Genomic DNA, 19,444 nt, shown 5'->3' with positions numbered 1-19,444 from the left:
ACTCGAAGCAACGTAGGTACGTCAGATGCGAAAAAACTCTTCATCGCAGTAATATTAATCCGTTGCGCAAAAGGAAAACCTTTCCATCTCGCGGTACATATTTAAAAAAAGCCTGCGGCGGCGACGACGTTGCTAATTAGCACGTAACACGTAACCCTTCCGTAGGGTTCCGCGCTATTGAAGTCGAAACTTTTAGAACGCGTACCTACTCAAGTTAAATAAAAGTGGCCATGAATTGCGGCGGTGTCTTTAATTAGGCGTGCATTTTGCTATAAGCCTCGTGCCGCCCAATGTACATTACGAATTACGATGTACACTTACTTTCGATGGAAAGTCAACAGTCATTAAAACAAACAAAGTAGCATTTCATTTGTCTGGTCATAGAAAAATAAGTAAGCATAGAGTGCTAACTCCATACATTAGTTTTCTTACCAAAACGCGGGTTAGTTATAGTCGACATCTAGCGCCAAGTAGCGAATTTATCAGTATTTATTATTCGCAACGAGTGGTGATAAATTAAAATACGACCGACCTATTCGCACGTGTATCGTAATCGTACAACGTTTTACAGTACATATAGCCCTTTAATTCGACATAGGCACGTAAAGTGCTAATTATCGCACTAGTGCGGGAAAGTAGCACCATATGTACTGTATGTCACTTTATTGCACATAAACAGGTAAGTACTATTACTACTATAAATACTATTATGAAATTTCATAAGCCGACTGTTATTATGCCTGTGTATACCAACCTTCAAAAACAATTATCGGATATCCTTGCTCACAAATACGGCAATTTCCACGAAATAATTAATTTCATGTCATTTCGGTGACACGACAAGCCCTTTTCATGCTATAACGTACTAAAACGTTAATAAATAATTCCAAATATATTCTTAAAATAGGTAGTTATAGTTATCGCTTTTCGGTTAAGGAAAATATTGTGAAGAAACCGGTTTAGTCCCAGTAAGGTACTTTCCCACCAGGGTTGAAAAGTCAGACGTCAGGCGCTTTCGTAAAAACTAGTAGGTACCTATGTGAATTCATAGTTGCCGAGCTAAATCCCGGCTCCCATAAGCCGTGATAAATAGCCGAGACATGATGATGATGATGATGATCCCGAAATAGATATACATTTTCGTATCATAGTATCATAACGTCGGAGGTAAATTTAATACTCATTTTACGCGATTAAGTCCCGTCGTTGTAAATAATAATGAGATATACATTTTCTTTAGAAACTATTAGACTAGGTTCATTTGCTTTAATTTTTTCAGTATACCGTATACGGCATTTCTTCAAAACTAGTGCCTACGCCAATTCTTAGGATTAGTTGTCAAGCGGACCCCAGGCTCCCATGAGCCGTGGCAAAATGCCGGGATAACGCGAGGAAGATGACCGCATACGGCATTTTATCGAGTACCGTAGTGACAGCAAGTACAGAAACGTTAAAAACCGTTAACATGGCTAGACGGCTTTCCCGCATAGACGCTGCGTTAACGACTTTTAACGTTTCCTTACAAAATTTGCTGTCACTACGGTATTCGATAAAATGTATGTAAATAATACGGGAAAAATTAACGCCGTGTGAACCTAGCTTTACAGATTATTAATTCCGTTGAAAATTGAAATACCTTTGTTCCTTTGTGAACATATTAAATATCAAAACCAACAGATAGTGAACGACAAAGCGTTCAATAACAGGAATGAATTAGATTCCCTTTGTGCGGTTTATTGATATTTATGAAAAATAAATAAATAGGGATCAAAATCACCTTGAACAACTTTTCAACCCATATTTACCTATCAGTAAAAATATTTGTGACAAAACTTATGACCTGACTAAGTGTAATATCCTGAAATTCTCGAAAGGAAAGTAGTAACGACCAGGCCAATTCGAGTTTTAGTTATTCGATCTGATTCCAATATGATACTGATCTTTTAGTGTCAACAGTTACATTTCTTCAACCAAAAACGTCACTTTTGACACTGATAGATCAGTATCATATCGGAAACAGATCGAATAACTAAAATTCGAATTGGCCTGTACATTTGTATGGAGAAGCGGTCACGTGACGTCGTTCCCTTTCATCTTAATTGAGACGAAGTTGTTCGGAACTGTCAAATTTTTGTTCTAACTGACAGGCCGATATCGTCCGGCGGACTGATAGTCAGTAGGCCCCTTTAACGCATTCACTGCCAGGGGGCGTGGCCTAGGAACAAACTTGTATGACGGTGAACGCACATGTGCGTTGGGGGCAGTGAATGTGTTAAATATACATCCACGTGACAAACAGCCTAATTCGCGTCAATACGTGTATGGAGAAGTACGAGCAAATGCACGATAACTAAATTACCTACATCATTCAAATATCCTTCTGCGGGCGCAGCATGGTTCCATTTTTATCGCCTGTCACTATGGCCGTCACTTTACTTTCGCACTTACATACTTGTTAGAACGTGACAGGTATGGTGACAGGCGATAAAAATGCTACCGTGCTAAGCCCGCTGATGTCAGTGTATGTTCGATAAGGCCGGAAAAATCGTTCTCATGGACGCAGGTCATTACATTACAAGTTCATGGAGCGCGTCTCGCTCAATATCTTGTTTTATCGCGACGTTGACGGATCGCGCGATCATCCGAGAAAGGCGACTGATTGCATGCCTTACCAGGGTTTCGTAATTTCCGAACTTTTCCAGGACTTATTTCTTGAATAGGGATGATGACCAGAGTTCGGACAAATTATCGCAAAAATAAATATGGTATGGAACAGGTTAAAAAAAACCGGCCAAGTGCGAGTCGGGCTCGCGCACCGAGGGTTCCGTACTTTTTAGTATTTGTTGTTAAAGCGGCAACAGAAATACATCATCTGTGAAAATTTCAACTGTCTAGATATCACGGTTCATGAGATACAGCCTGGTGACAGACAGACAGACGGACAGACTGACGAATTGACAGACGGACAGCGGAGTCTTAGTAATATGGTCCCGTTTTTACCTTTTGGGTACGGAACCCTAAAAATTGAACAATTATGAACTGCAGTTTTGAGTATAATCTGGAAATTTTATTCAAAAATACTGTACATAATACGAGTCTTTAATCTTGTCCTAAATTTGAGATATAAATGATTTTTAATTTAAATTTAATTTAATCATTTAATCCAGATAACATTGATCCATAATTAATGGTTTTGAGATGCTTTGTCTGACAAAATGATAATGACACATATTGGATTTTATAACAAAATCTATGATGACTTGTCTCACGTGTTGTTGGAATGCGTCCGGAATTCGGACTTGAGAAAAATATTTTTGGTAGTCTGAGCTCCATGCACAATGGACAGATCAATTGTTGGTTGGCAGAGCCTATATAGGACAAAGCAATCAGTGTTTACCACTTTATTGACCTCTCCCTTGAATAGAGAACTATGAAAGCACCCATGGGGCTGACATGTTCACCTAGTGTCCAAAGCCTCTTTAAAAACTAGATTTAAAAAAAAACTAAATCTAGTAAAAGAGCAATTTATCATAATAATCTGGATATTAAAATAATATACGGAAATGATAATAAAATCCTATCCTATCCTAGGCATATACCCATACCATAGCCATACCCATACCCATAGGCCTAGGCCATACCCGCCTAGAATTGAGGGGGGATTTAAATCTTCTCGGGGCAGAGGTGTAGGGTTAGAGCCGGCGTAGCTCGTTTATTATTCAAGTACTAGCCGGCGTAGCAAGTACTTGAATAATAAACTATGTTTATCTCTTTATCTTTAAAAATCGAAAATCGAAATTTCATTATCTGCCTCTCTGTTGCTCAAATATGCAAAAACAATAGAGGCAGATAACCATTTTCGTTTTTTCAACGTTAGCGGTAGTCTGGCTCCTTCATGACATTTCTCCCTTACATCTAATTATTTCGTTAAAAAATACATTTCATGAAGCAAAGCATCGCCTCCTAAAAATAAGGACATTGGGACCTTATTTTTGGCTACATTCAGTAGCAACCTGTTCCAAAATTATGGATATTTAATGCACACGTGTCCTCAACTGTTAGGGACAGGAAAATAACTTACACTATATGTAACGTGGAGGCTTATGGTGCTTCTGTCTATTACATATTCTATTATGCTTAAGTCACAAGAACATAGCCGACAACGACATTCTGAAATACGTTACTAGAATGTCAAATTTCATGTTGGAGCAGGCGTGGCTCACTCCGCGATTTCGTCGCGGCGCTACAAGTACATGCGGCCACCACCAATTTTGGTGTCTAGCCATAGTAGTAGCCGCACACCGCTACGGAACGGACGCTTGCGCCACCTAGCGGTCATATCTGTCGTAATAGACGAGTTTTGTTAGAGAGTGAAACTTCTGTACCTAGTACTATTGTTTATTCTGAGGTTGGAGTTAGACCAAGCTACGTAAGTTGGCAGTAATTTTGATAGCCCGGACTGTGTAAGTGTTATTTTAAATGTCAAACTTTTATGAAATGATGACGTTTAAATAACACTTGTACAGTTTGGGCTATGAAAATCGCTGCCCACTTAGCTTTTTTTCTCTTATCTGGCTTTTACTCCCTGCAATTTTGCACAAGGTGAATTTGCCAATGCCGGTGTTTGCCACTTAGCTTGGTCTAACTCTTAACATAAAATTTGACATGAACATTCTAGTAACATATTACTCACATATTAGGTATCTATTTCTGGTACTAGTTTCGTTGCTAAAAATTGCAATACAAATAAAATAGAGTGTTGGGATTAATCATGTATTGTTTGTATTGTTTACTTGCTATTTTCTATGTCAAATATCATTGAAATATCATGTGTTGAAAATTACCCTATTTTTGCGTGAGAGAAAGAAACATCCAATTATTAAAACTAACATTGATTGTACGTGTAGTGTTATTTAACGTTGTTTACAGGTATCATATATAATTCACCGTGTTTCGGGCCGATAATAAGAACTGTGAGTTTCGGGCCCGTAATAATAACGGTGATACCTAGCTCTATAATAATCGAGTAAAGCTCGGTGAAATTTAATTACTTGTCAGCTGCCACGTCAGATTATAAACGCAATTTATAATAAAACGGTAATAGTGGGCATGTTTACATTATGTGTGGCCCAGATAAAGAGGACTAATACAAAGATAATAAGAATAAGAATGATTTATTGCAGTACTGTGTACATTTGTAGATGGTAATCATGATACAATTTGTTTCAACAGTTACCCATTTCGGGTATGCAATACTTAAGTAACTTATGAACTAAACTTAAAATAAAATGCAAAGATAATTACAAATTAATTACATTCCAATTAATATTCAAAATATTCTTTCAAACTATGAAATGTTTTTTCTAGTAGCCAGTTTTTCAACCTTACCCTGAATCGGAATATAAAATTTTGGATATTATTTCAGAGCCAAAAACTACACGAAGGCACCTTCCTAAATATTGCATGTATTCTAAATACCTATTCACTTCTATGATTGTATATTTTTCTATTGTACCTAAACCCACAGTACCGTACTCCGTAGTAAAATATCTGTCGTCTCTAGACTCCTTAAATAAATATTTACTCACTGTACCCATACAGAAATTTGTTCACTGATGAAGATTTTCTAGGTCATTTATCAAATTCTGCTCTCATTTTGCAAAGATTCAAGCATTTATTATATAGGTATAAATATTCAATATTCAATATAATACTTTTTTGTCTTACCTTTCATAACACTATTTGCCGATCAATTTAAGCAATGAATCTTTTACTATTCTAAATTAAAATCCATACATGGCCGAAGCGATTATTTCTAACGACGTCATTATTCTAGTTGAGATCCCTTGGTCGTTAATTTGACAACAATTAAATCAATTGTAGGCTTGGCAAACCATTAAATATTTACCAATTATTCTATGGTTTGCTTTGCCTACAATGAATTTTATGGTATTGGGAAGCCTGGAAGACTGGAGGTAGTGTTGGACTACGAAAAACTCGAGTCTTTGAGGTTTCGACTCTTGTTAAAGATTTGTCACTTGTCGAAATTCTCATTAAGCCTTACATCGACAGAAAACACGGGTCGTGAGTTCAAAACTCCTCGGCGCTCAATAGTAGCAATAATTCTAGTTAAGAAAAAAATACAAAAAAGGTCAAAAGGTTTTTACGTATATATGTATTTTATTTTATTTTACTTTTATTTGTTTGGTATATTGTTTTGTTTTGCGTTTTTTCTGTGCTAAAATTCTTTTATGGCATCTGACTGATAAGATCGCCTGTTTTCTGTAATGAGGTGTACAATAAAGAGTATACGTATTGTATTGTATTGTCAAAGTTATTTCCAGTATTTTGGATGTTGCCGAACTTAAGTATTTTGTGTATAAGTTGCGAAAAGTTTTCAAAAAGTATAAAAAGTTCTTAAAAATTTCACAGGAAACACGAAACCAAGGAAACTTTCATTTTCGAAAAGGAAAATTTCGATTCCCATCCAAAAACATAAGAAGTTTTCGAAATTTTTCTTGGTTTCAGTAGGTAGTTTGTCAATTAATATAGGCCTCAACTAAACAGCCACATTTTTATTCCATCGTTGAACCAACAATAATAAACAAACACCCACTCACGCCCAGGAATCTTTTGATCCTTGAAACAGACACATCAAAAACGATATTTTTCTATTAGATCAGCCCCGTGTTTACTCGGTTTCAGTTCAATGCATATAGATTATAGACTTTCTCGTATAGAGCCTGCATTATGCCGCCTTTTTTTATTGTACGGAAAAACTTTATACCACTCCTTCACCCTCTCAAAGTATAAATTTCACCAACGGAATGAAATTATCAGGTCATTTCAAACGTGAACCTGACATCAAACCGATATTGGAATCAAGTTAATCAGTTAGCTATCATTCGTTTATTTCGCTCTGACTTGTCCGTACGTCATGTATATGTGTCCGGTTTTTTTATGTTTACCAAGTTAAGTAGGAGCCGCACCACTTAGTTGCATCTTTGACCATTTTATCCTGACCATATTTTTTCTCCTCCGAAACGGGTAATTGTTGAAACCACTTGTATTAGGATTAAGACCTAAAATGCCACAGTATTGCAAAAAATATTTCTTATTCTTATTCTTTGAGCCCAATCGAATGTTCATTTGACATCAAAATGATATCTAAATGATGTCGTTAAGCATTTGCGCGTGTATTTTGCTCGAACTTGTCCGTATAAGTAATGGCGCGAGCGGAACGTACGGGTGAAATAGTGAATGATAATAAAAAATACATCATTTAGATGTCAAAAGGTAAGTTTGAACTGGCCTCTTAGAACTCATTTTACACAAGCGGCAGAGCTCTCACACAAGATTAGTACGGGCTCGCCTATACATATTATGTGGTCTTGTGGTTGTAGTGTTGTGTCCCGTTTACTCTATCTACAATATGTAATCAGTGATATAGATTGTATAAGTTTGTCTCGAGCTCAGAAGAATAACAAGGGAAAGTAGTTTTTCCTTAAAGGTAATCCCTCAGTTGAGACGGTGACCGCTGTCCATTGTATGAGAAGATAACAGTCACTTACACAGGATAATCGTCCTTAAAGTCCTGTTTCAACTAACAGGCCAATTCGAGTTTTACTCATTCGATCTGTTTCCGGTATGATACTGATCTGTCAGTACTAAAAGTGACATTTCTAAAACCAAAAACGTTACTTGTGACACTGACTGATCAGTATCGTATCGAAAACAGAAGTTAAATTCGATTTGGCCCATATTTTGTATCAATTTGGTATGAACGGAAGGTAAGAGTAAACGCTAGCTTTTTGTTTCATTTTGCTTGTACCTATGTTTTTATAAATTGTTTTATATTATAAACGAAATAAATATCATATACAAAGGAAAAATGAGCAAGGTCTCCAGTGCCCGGGGCTGGAACACAAATTAAAATATTTTCATAAGAAAGTAATTTAATTTGTTCTTAGAGTGTTTTATATTCTTTTGATTTGTGAAAGGAATATTGCACCTAAATATTTCACTGTAAAAAATATGAAATTTAGAACAATCGGGAGTTTATTTTGTTTATCTTGGTCCGGGCCGGGGTTGCTCTTTGAGGCCGGTGTCGATTTTAGTCGCAAAAATGTAAAATTGATAGACTTAGTCGGTGAAATTGTACACCTTTTGTTACCTAATTGAAATAACAAGTACTGGTTTCTATTAGCACGTCTTCTTATCTTGCCTTTTATCAGATCAATTTTTTGAAAACAGACTCACTAAATTAGTAATGATTTTTTTTCTGATGGACGTTTAGGTAAACGCGCGTAAAGCACTGATTTTGTCGCTCTTATTTGTAAAATTCGTAAAGTTTGGACTGCTAAAAATGGTAAATTTGTATTACACATATTCTGTACTTGACCTTTATCAGATTATATTTTTGTTATATGACTTAGAGTTCGAGGAAATGAAAGTTAAACGAATTCAATTTTCTCCAGAAATTACTTCAAAACAAGTGACAATATCTCTGAAAATCGACTTAATTTCAACGTAATTTTGATACTTAAACAATCTACAACATTTGCTGAAACTATTCTTATACATCAATTTGTATAATTTACAACCATAATTTTTTGATGAATTTTTAAAAACTACCCTCTCTCTTCATATATTACCGGTGACGCACGCTCGCGACCTCATTATTAAAAGGCAAGATGAGAAGACGTGTTAATAGAAACCAATACTTGTTATTTAGATATTACGTAACAAAACGTGTATAATTTCAACGACTAAATCTATCAATTTTACATTTTTGCTCCAAAATCGACTACGGCCTCTTAATCAAAACTTTATATGCGTTTCGATAAGCAAAGTTTGATTGTGATTCATAAAATACTCATATTACATACATTCGATCTGGGGGTCTACTCGTATTTACAAATGCGCTTTCTATGTTTTGACATTAGTAGATATGAATATCATTATCTCATTCTATCAAATAGCTTTGTCCTTAATGCTTCTTTCCATGATTATCACACAAATAAAAGATCGAGATTAGGAGACATTTTAATGAAGTTTGACCCAGACGTAGTCGCGGACAGAATGATTTTTCATTAGGAAAGTTTAAATTTACCATCCAGGTCTGTAATGAATGAACCATTTCATGGTAGGTACTCAAATGTTTTATTTAATACGTAATCCGACTAAACATCTTTTAAATCCTTTTCATAAGTATTTCTATAGCCATAACATTATGAATACGCTCAGTAAAATCTGGGCCGATTCTCGCCCTTTCATGCCCGCCTTTATTTATGACGGCCATAAAAATGTTTGAATGGCATGCCTTATTTTGGCATGGACATTTGAAGTGTCAAAATGGCAGTGTAAATTTAATTTAAAAAAATGCGTCGACAGTATATAATAGTTATTACAAGTAGATAAGCAGCGAGGGAAATTATCTGAACACTTTATTCCTAAGAGAATGTGTAGAACACCCATAACAGCCGTACCTAAAGCCATAGAAAACAAATCAATAATAGGCTTGTTGACACATGTTACATTTTATAACTAAATCTAGTTAAATAGATAGAAAATAAATTGGAAACAATAAATATATTGGAATAGTTAAAAAATACAAGACCTCAAAATTTAAAATTTTTAGTTTTTTTAATATCCAAAAAGGAAAAAAATAATGGTACCATTCGATTGTAGACTGAGCTGGAACGAGGCTAAGAAGGTTTGCTCAAGACAGAAAGGCGTGGAAGGATCTTGGGGAGGCCCTATGCACCTGCCCTAGGACATACAACAACAACAACCATTCGATTCCTTACATTTTATATTAAAAAAAAAAGTATAGCAACTATATACATAAACGCAATATTTCACCGACAAAATCGCAATTTCTTTGTTTTCCATTCATTGAAACGGCTTCTATTACATGCCGACGTCACGATGTATTGCCATTATTAGAGTCCGTTTCAGTTTCGGTTTCGGCATGTAGGTCATGTTTCGGCAGAAAGTTCAGTTTCGGCCAGAAAACTGCCGAAACTTTAGTCTCAACCGAAACTTCATTCCGGTTTCGGCCACAATTTTTATGCCGGAACCTCGGTCGGAAACTAGTAATTAATTTGTTTTCTTTAATGGCTTTAATGGTTAGGGGTCATCCATAAATAACATCACAACAATTTTCATGTTTTTTCGACCTCTCCCTCCTTCCTTGTCACATTTGGCAACCCCCTCCCCCCTAGTGTGACGTCACATATTTGGCAATCTTATTCTCAACGACATTAGCAATTCGAATGAAGTATTACTATTTTTATAAAAAATATTTTCAATAATAGCAATATTAGAAATTTTATGACAGAATTAGACAAAACTAGTTATTTAGCTGTGCCGCGAATACAAAAAAAATCAAAACACTTTCCGGCTACAAGTGAAGGTAAAGTGACGTCACGAAGTTTGTGACTCCCCCCTCCCCCATGTCACATGTCACATTTTCTTGACACCCCCTTAATCAACGCCTGAAACGTGTGAAGTAATTAATGGATGACCCCTTATGCGTATTGAGGCATCTGGTATTAAACTAGTGACTCTGTGAGCTGTAGACCTCGGGAATCCCCATGGCTCCAAAAAAATGTCTGGCAAAAAGTATGGCATGGCTGAAAAAAGTCCATAAACCAACCTGTTCAAAAAATATCACGAGAATTGGTTGATATTTCACAGCTGTGTGGCTACCACCAGTTTGGCACTGACATAAAACGCTATCGAGAACGTAACTTACTTTCTATGCATCTCGCTCGTACTCGCATATTAGTGCGAGCAAGATGTATAGAAAGGAAATTACGTAGACGCTAGAGTATATGTCAGTTTTGACACTGCCAGTGATTCATGGTACTCTGTATTTAGACGAAAACATCCGGACATATCAAAGAATTTTTGGCCAAGCTAAATTGGAGACATTCGCTTTCGCTCGGTCAATTAGTATTATATTTTCCTTTCAGAATAAAGTCCCAAATAATACTCATCCCCATACGTAATGCCAAATATTTTAAATCCAACCAATTACGACGAGCCCTTTTATTTCATTCAATTTCGCCTCAAAACTCAGTATTGAATTTTCCGCTTAATTTTTGAGCTCGCATTGAATTTCTTTTTAAAGCATTTTATTTTTTTGTAAAGGGTTTCGTTTAATGGGTTTTAATGGTGCGGTTCGGTGGATTCAGAGTAAATAGGGTAATTTAAAATGGGGCATGGAAATGAATAAAATACGAAGTAAATACAGAAATGTAATATGATGACAAATTTATTTCAACATAATATCGAAAAGGCATTAAGGTAACATTCAGATGTTAACTGCAGCTTCATTACTGTTGCGGCGTTACTGCTGCGGCGTTGATTGCTCCTCTGTATCTATTACTCTGTACCAAGTTATTGTTAATTACGTGCTTACTAAAATTAATTAAACAGCAATATACCTAATATACTATCTCGCAATAAATGATTCTCATTATATATATTAGTCCGGAATGTAATAACTCACGCATGAGTGACAACCCTAGCGAGTTTCAGTAATCATTATTTTATTATGTATCAAAGATAGGTAAATAGGTATATCGTTTACATAACAGCGTAGCTATATTGTTTAATATATAGATAGAGAAATATTAAGACGTTTAATGTTATTACAAGGACAGGGACAGACCCTTTAGTTAAATAAGGCTTGTAATTATTTTTCAATCGTATATAAGTATAATTTTAGTACCTATAAAATAGCCCAATGATAAAGCCGAGGGATCTGACAAACATAGTTTTAAACAGAAGATTTTATTAGATAAAAACCCGCGCGTTGACCATTTCTGCCGTCGCAAGTTTCGCACAGCGCGCCATATCTTTAGTCCCCTTCTAATGTCCTAGTTTAAACCCCCCTCTTAAAACTGTAAGTATAGGAATGTCCAGATATCCCACAAAACGCATATCTCCGTCTAAATTCACCGTCCACAAAACAGTTTTGTAGCGCGTTCATAATCGGATGAGCTACGGCTCGCGTCCGGCTGCCGGAGCGGATGGGCATCCGTCACCGGGCGCCGGACAATGCGATCGATGAGATATCACACTAGGGTGTCAGGGGAATAAAGTGCCATGAACAGGGTGGATTTCGGGAATGTGTACCTCATTGAGTCTCGCAAATAAATACAAAAAGTCATTGTATTTCACGATTACAAATTCTACAATAACGTTTTGTCTATGTACGATAAGGATTTTGACCGAATTTTTAATCATCTTTATGCATTTGTTTCGGGTACGTTTTTTTCTGCTCTGTACAGCAAAACGCGGGCGGACGCGCAGGTGACATTGTAAAATCCGTCGCACGCGTCCGCGCCAGTTAGCGTTGTTCATACTATTTTTCGTTAACTCTTTCACCCGCTCCGTGCAAGTCGTGCGTCAACCGCGCCGGACGCCCTTAATTTGCCAATTTTTAAATTGAGCAGGATTCTAATTGTTCGTCTGAAGCTTTGCTTGAAAATAGACTATTGTACTATATATGTACATTGCTTGCAAAAAATCTACATTGTTTGACTTTGCACTTTCTTTTTTCAGGGTTCCGTACCCAAAGAGTAAAAACGGGACCCTATCACTAAGACTCCACTGTCCGTCTGTCTGTCACAAGGCTGTATCTCAAGAACCGTGATAGCAAGACAGTTCAAATTTTCACAGATGATGTATTTCTGTTGCCGCTACGCTTTAACAAATATTAAAAACAAAATAAAATAAGTATTTAAGTGGGGTCCCTTACAATAAACGTGATGTTTAGCCGTTTCTTGTGTAATGGTGCGGAACCCTTCGTGCGCGAGTCCGACTCGCACTTGGCCGGTTTTATTTAATTTCGTGGAAGCGCAAACGTTCAATTTACGGCTGTTACCGGTAAAAATGTTAATAATCTCGCATGCTAGGGGGAAATTGTTGTTTTAATTGTACCCAGGGCACGGGGAGACATTTTCTTTTTTTTTATACGTACCTACGGAAGTTGTGAAGCGCATGCAACCAGAGATTGTGAAATAACTAAAATGTATTGAACTTTTCCTGGTAAAAAAAACCGGCCAAGTGCCAGTCGGACTCGCGCACCGAGGGTTCCGTACTTTTTAGTATTTGTTGTTATAGCGGCAACAGAAATACATCATCTGTGAAAATTTCAACTGTCTAGCTATCACGGTTCATGAGATATAGCCTGGTGACAGACAGACAGACGGACAGACGGACAGACGGACGGACAGCGGAGTCTTAGTAATAGGGTCCCGTTTTTACCCTTTGGGTACGGAACCCTAAAAATAAATCTTTATAGGGACCGTGCGTCGTAGCGCAAAAATAATCAATTTTTTGTTCCCCTGTACTACCCCACGCCCAGAACCTATCACATTAGGACATGAAACAATTATGACCATCATCATATTTTTATTATTATTTCATTGCAAGTTTGAGAAAAGCACTATACATATCTCGGCGAGAAACGGCGTTGCGTAGAGAGAGAGAGAGAGAGAGAGAGAGAGAGAGAGAGAGAGAGAGTCTATAGTAATGTACTATTATTATTGTTTGTATGTTAGTTTGTAAGGTATCCGTCTATAGGCCTTAGTTGCCTGATAATATATGATATTTAATATTTATTAAATACTAGCTTTTGCCCGCGACTTCGTCTGCGTGGAATTAGTAATTTGGGTACCTTAATTCTTAAACAAATCTCCTTTTTAAACCATCCTTTTTTTCACCCCCAAATTGGTCCACACTATACATTTCCACCCCATTTTTTACACCCTTAAGGGATGATTTCGGGGATAAAAGTTATTCTATATCCTTTCCTACAGCTCAAACTATCCCCATACCAAGCTTCATCTAAATCGGTTCAGCGGTTATTGATTCCCCATACAAATTTCCACCCCCCTTTTCACCCCCTTGAGGGGTGAGTTCTGGGATAAAAAGTATCCTATGTCCTTCCCCGGGACTCAAACTATCTGTATACCAAATTTCAACTAAAACGGTTCAGCGGTTTCAGCGTGAAGAGGTAACACACAGACAGACAGATCTTCGCATTTATAATATTAGTATGGATTAGTATGGATAATTATTGATATTGGTATTCCACGCAAAAAACAATACACCGTTTATCTCACTGTGTCCAGTCGCCATCAGATATATCGGAGGTGGTAAAATATCTGAACACGCACTGTAACGCCTTGACAATAAAGGCGTGTTTAGATATTTGTGAGCACCTTGGCCGCTCCAATATGTCTGATGATGACTGTACAACAGTTGCATAGACGTCTCGAGTCAGACCAAGCTAACCCTGCATGGCATTTGCAATGACAAAGCGTGGTAATGATAATGTCATCATTCATGTCAAATTTCTATGAAAATATGACAGTTATAATGACACTCCCTCTTTTAGGGTTCCGTACCTCAAAAGGAAAAAACGGAACCCTTATAGGATCACTCGTGCGTCTGTCTGTCTGTCTGTCTGTCCGTCTGTCACAGCCTATTTTCTCCGAAACTACTGGACCAATTAAGTTGCAATTTGGTACACTTATATAAGTTTGTGACCCAAAGATGGACATCTAACGTAAACATATTAATTTTAAACACGGGGGCCACTTTTGGGGGTGAATGAGAAAATTAAAAAATAAAGTTTGTCAAACTATATCGTGGTACATATCAAATGAAAGAGCTCTTTGTGAGAATCTCAAATATATATGTTTTTTTAATTTTGTAGTAAATAGTTTAGAAGTTATTCAAGAAAATAGGCAAAAATTAGCATTCCCCCCTTTATCTCCGAAACTACTGGGACAAAAATTAAAAAAAAAAAACACAAAATAGATCTTTACCTATAGATCACCGGAAAACCTATTAGAAATGTGCAGTCAAGCGTGAGTCGGACTTAATTACTTAGTTTTTGATCGACCCCTACGGGTTTTTTAAAGACATTTCACATAAAAGATACATTGTTTAAATTATGTAATGTACGGAACCCTTGGAACGTGAGTCCGACTCGCAGTTGGCCGGTTTTTTTCTATTTGGGGCATCAACAGCAATACGAGTCCTCTATATTATAGTCTATAATAACATGTTTAGGGTGCTGATGGGGCTCCCTAGATTCTGCAGTGCATCTGGCATGTTCGCCGACGCACACGTAGAGGACTTCCACGCCATTATGCGTAAAAAGATCATGTCCACCAGAAGCAGAATACAGGGGAGTGCCAACAGCTTACTAAATATGTTAGCGGACAGGCCAGACAGTCTTTTACAAAGACATTGGATGTCCTCACTTATAAACCCCCATTCAGGGGATATATATTTTTTAAATTAGTGTGAAATAAAAATAGTTTTAATATAAATAACCTAGCTTTTAAGTAACAAACTAACTTTGGAACACCGTATCTGAATAAAGAAATTATTTATTTAATACAAAAAGTAACACATAGTAGTATAGTATTACAGTGAACAGAAAACATAGCCAATAACTGATGTCCTCAAAAGTACAACAGCACCTAATTTGAAGTAAGTCATGTCAAAATTCCATTGCAAGTATTGAAGTCGGTGCAAAGTTAGATTAGACGAACTCCATGTAGCTCCACGTCGCTTATCGTTACACATTAGGGATGTAACGATACCGATATATCGGCCGATTTAAATTCAGCCGATATCACAGTTTGAAAAGCGCACGAAACGAACGACGCTGCTAATAATTTGAATAAACTTTGTTTCCTTAACAAAAATCTGCCTAAAGTGAACTATAATTACTGATTTGGATTTAATTTTGATTTGATAGCTTGATGGTTACCTAAATAAATGTTTTTTTTTTTAATTCAGCATTTTTCTTTATTTTTTTACAGTTTTTTCACACTTACATAATCGAGTGTCTATTATACAATAATATGTTTTATGCATATCTAATCTTCTTCCTTGCCGCATCCGGCAATGGCGACCCCATTAACAATTCAATTCAATATCCGGATTATGAAATGCCCTAATGTGGCTCGCATAAGAATATAATTCAAATTTAAACTGTTGTGAGACATACTAACATTAAATCATTTTACGGTTTAGACTCACTTGTTTTAGTCACTCGCGCGACATGTTTCGGAGAGCCTAGGTCTCCTTTCTCAAGCACTAACAGTGCGAGCAGCGTTCACGAAGAACGTGTGGTGGTCTTCGTGAACGCTGCTCGCACTATTAGTGCTTGAGAAAGGAGACCTAGGCTCTCCGAAACATGTCGCGCGAGTGACTAAAACAAGTGAGTCTAAACCGTAAAATGATTTAAAGTATATAATTCCTTATTTATTTGATCTATTAACTAACTACTATGCCATTGATATCGGTATCTGTATCGGTATCGCCGATTATTTACTTCAAAAATCGGTATCGTATCGGTAAAATCATGTATCGTTACATCCCTATTACACATCTAATATCTTCCCATCAACAAGAATTTTAAACTCATTTAAGCTAACCGACTCAAACTTTCAACCAATTACACTGAAAACATAACAGCGCAAACTGCACAAAGCTAAACCGGATCTGACGGGCCGGAAACGGCGCCGACCGGATGCGGAACCCTTGCCCTTTTGTTTATCGAGAGTTCTCTCCAGGGGTGGGGAGATTAAAATTGTAGAGGGGGTAAGATGAGATGAATAAGATAGTGTTAATGTATAATAGTAGGTACCATTGTAAAACAAAACAGTAGCCTTAGAGCGTTTTCACATTTTCCGATCCGATATCGGATGTCGGAAGGAAGTAAAATGTAAGATACAATTATGTGTTTCTCTATATTTATAGTATGCATTATTACATAAAATGTTAAATAATACATCTCGCCCTTATATGCGAGTACGAGCGAGCTGCATAGAAAGTAAGTTAGGCACACGCTAGTAAATATGTCAGTGTCAAACTAGTGGTAGCCGTTCAGAAGACTAAAGTATTCGAATTATACTTCCTATACTTAGCACCTTTTGGATAAACTAACAATTAAATACAAAGTATTTAACTAACAATTAAACTAGCTAACTTAGTAACTAACAATTAAATACAAAGTATTTAATTGTTAGTTTATCCGTTTTTAAGTTAGGCACTTACCTGTATGTTGGAACATATTAGTACGATACTTTTTTTTCGCAAAAAAACGGCATTCACGTCATAATATAAGTATTTACTCGAATTTACACTAACAGCTCTCAAAGAGCAAAAATATAACCTTGATGACGTCACGCAGTTCATATTCCGGTTTTAGAGCTTATTTTCAGCAAGAGGGTATTTCAGAGGTGAATAACCTCTCCTTTTAAAAGCTTCTTTACTTGCTGAAGTAATAATATAATTTAAACTTTCACGATTTTTACTCATTATTATTCACAACGACGGGACTTATTCTCTTTAATAAATTTACCTCCGACGTTTCGAGGACGGCGTTGTCCCCGTGGTCTCGGAGAAGACTTATGCGACTTTTTTTACGCGATTAAGTCCCGTCAATGTGAATAATAATAATATAATCTTCATGTGTGACTTATCTCTTTGCTGGTTTTACTGTTTCGCACTAATTGTAATTTTCTGTTTTGACCCAACTCTTGGCTGGTCTACCATTTTTAATTTCTTGCATCGTGCAATAGATTAAAAAAACCGGCCAAGTGCGAGTCGGACTACCACACGAAGGGTTCCGTACCATTAACTATAAAAACGGTCACCCATCCAAGTACTGACCCCGCCCGACGTTGCTTAACTTCGGTCAAAAATCACGTATGTTGTATGGGAGCCCCACTTAAATCTATTTTATTCCGTTTTTAGTATTTGTTGTTATAGCAGCAACCGAAATACATCATCTGTGAAAGTTTCAGCTATCACAGATCACGAGATACAGCCTGGTGACAGACAGACAGACGGACAGCGGAGTCTTGGTAATAGGGTCCCGTTTTTACCCTTTGGGTACGGAACCCTAAAAATAGATACGTGAGAAGTACTAACCTTTATAAATCTTTTGGCTTTTGTTAATAATCCTAGTGTTGTGTGTCTGGACGATTCGGGCCCTAGTGGCACCATGTCCTTGAGCTTCTCCAAGCAAGTTCTGAGGTGCGCTCTCCTGTAACAATACAAAATTTCGATTTTAACATCAGTAAAACAGAGCCGACAGATAAAACAAAACTGTGATCTCATGGCGAGCCGATTTCCGCACGCACACTCATAGGGTTTGTGCTATTCAGCGTTCATTCCTCGAGTTATGGATGTGTGGGTGTCGCGTGGAAACAATAGGGATATGAGCGTCTGTACCTATCTTTGAATATCTTTCAAGTATGTGGCCCAAACCAGCATAGGTTTAGACCCTAAGTGTATGGTTTAAATTTAGGATCACTAAGAGTCATCATAATGATAAATTATGAATTTGAAAAATATAAATGAATACATGAAACATATAAATAATTATAAATTCTAAATATAATATAGTTAGATGAATGTAACAAATAAACATATATGTAATGAATTGTAAATATAATTGTCATTAAGACTGTCTGCCTTAGGTTTTTTACCTCAACTTTACCACGTGTATGTAGATTGTAGGTTTAATATGTATAACACATAAACAGACCTGTAACGATTGTTATTAATAAACTTTCATTTTCATTTTCATTCGCTTGCCCTTATCCCATTCATTTGGGGTCGGCGCAGCATGTCTTTTTCTTCCATACCTCTCTCTCGCCCGTCATCTCATCACTCACTCGCATTCGTTTCATATCATCTCTCACACAGTCCATCCACCTTTTCCTCGGTTTCGGTTTAGTCAAAGCCCCTTATTCATAAATGTCTACTAAAGTTGACAAGCCGCTAATAATTGTTTGTCCCTTTCCATCATACCAAATTACCAATACGTCGGAAAGGGATAAACGATTAATAGCGGCTTGTCAACTTTAGTAGACGTTTATGAATAAGGGGGTAAGAGGTTACACCTTGGTTCAGAAAGTTAGCTAAATAGTAAATTGGCCAAGATGATTCAAATCTAACGACCCGCAGAAATCACAACAATTCTCTAACCAATGAAATAATTCATGAATACCTGAATCGAACTCCAGCGCAAGCTAATAAATCACCGACGGAGATTAGTCGTTGTATTCCATTTTCATTGAAACATCCTAACTTTGTTGAAAACCTGAATTACTTACACCCTTTTATCATTGAGCAAGTTTTGTTACTGTAGACTTAAAAGGTCGTAAATTCGCATGGAATTTGAGGTAGTTCAGCCGTTTTGTTGTGGGCTTAGTACGTCCATTCTGCAACTCTGGCGACGGAAATCACCGGCTAGGGCCTGTAGTATTGTTTATTTTACTTATATATATAGTTTTATGTTCTTTAAAGTAAATACGATTTTCGTTGTCGATATTATGTTTGAGACAAATTTTGAAGTAGCGTAAATGATTGTTATGCAATTATTATATAACGT

General features: G+C 36.7%; 1 protein-coding gene across 2 annotated transcripts in view; it reads right to left on the bottom strand.

The window, feature by feature from the left end:
- Positions 1 to 19,444, bottom strand: part of LOC134744676 (max dimerization protein 1-like) — a 445,229-nt gene that overhangs the window by 74,994 nt on the left and 350,791 nt on the right. For both annotated transcript variants that reach the window (XM_063678583.1, XM_063678582.1), the window contains exon 4: positions 17,977 to 18,091. In XM_063678583.1, coding sequence (XP_063534653.1) covers positions 17,977 to 18,091 — 115 coding nt within the window. The remainder of the gene's footprint in view (positions 1 to 17,976; positions 18,092 to 19,444) is intronic.

Source organism: Cydia strobilella, chromosome 10 (genome assembly GCF_947568885.1).
Source record: "Cydia strobilella chromosome 10, ilCydStro3.1, whole genome shotgun sequence".
In the NCBI taxonomy this organism is placed as follows: Eukaryota; Metazoa; Arthropoda; class Insecta; order Lepidoptera; family Tortricidae; genus Cydia; species Cydia strobilella.
The sequence above is the reverse complement of the archived record's forward strand: the minus strand, read 5'-3'. Positions and strand labels throughout refer to the sequence as shown.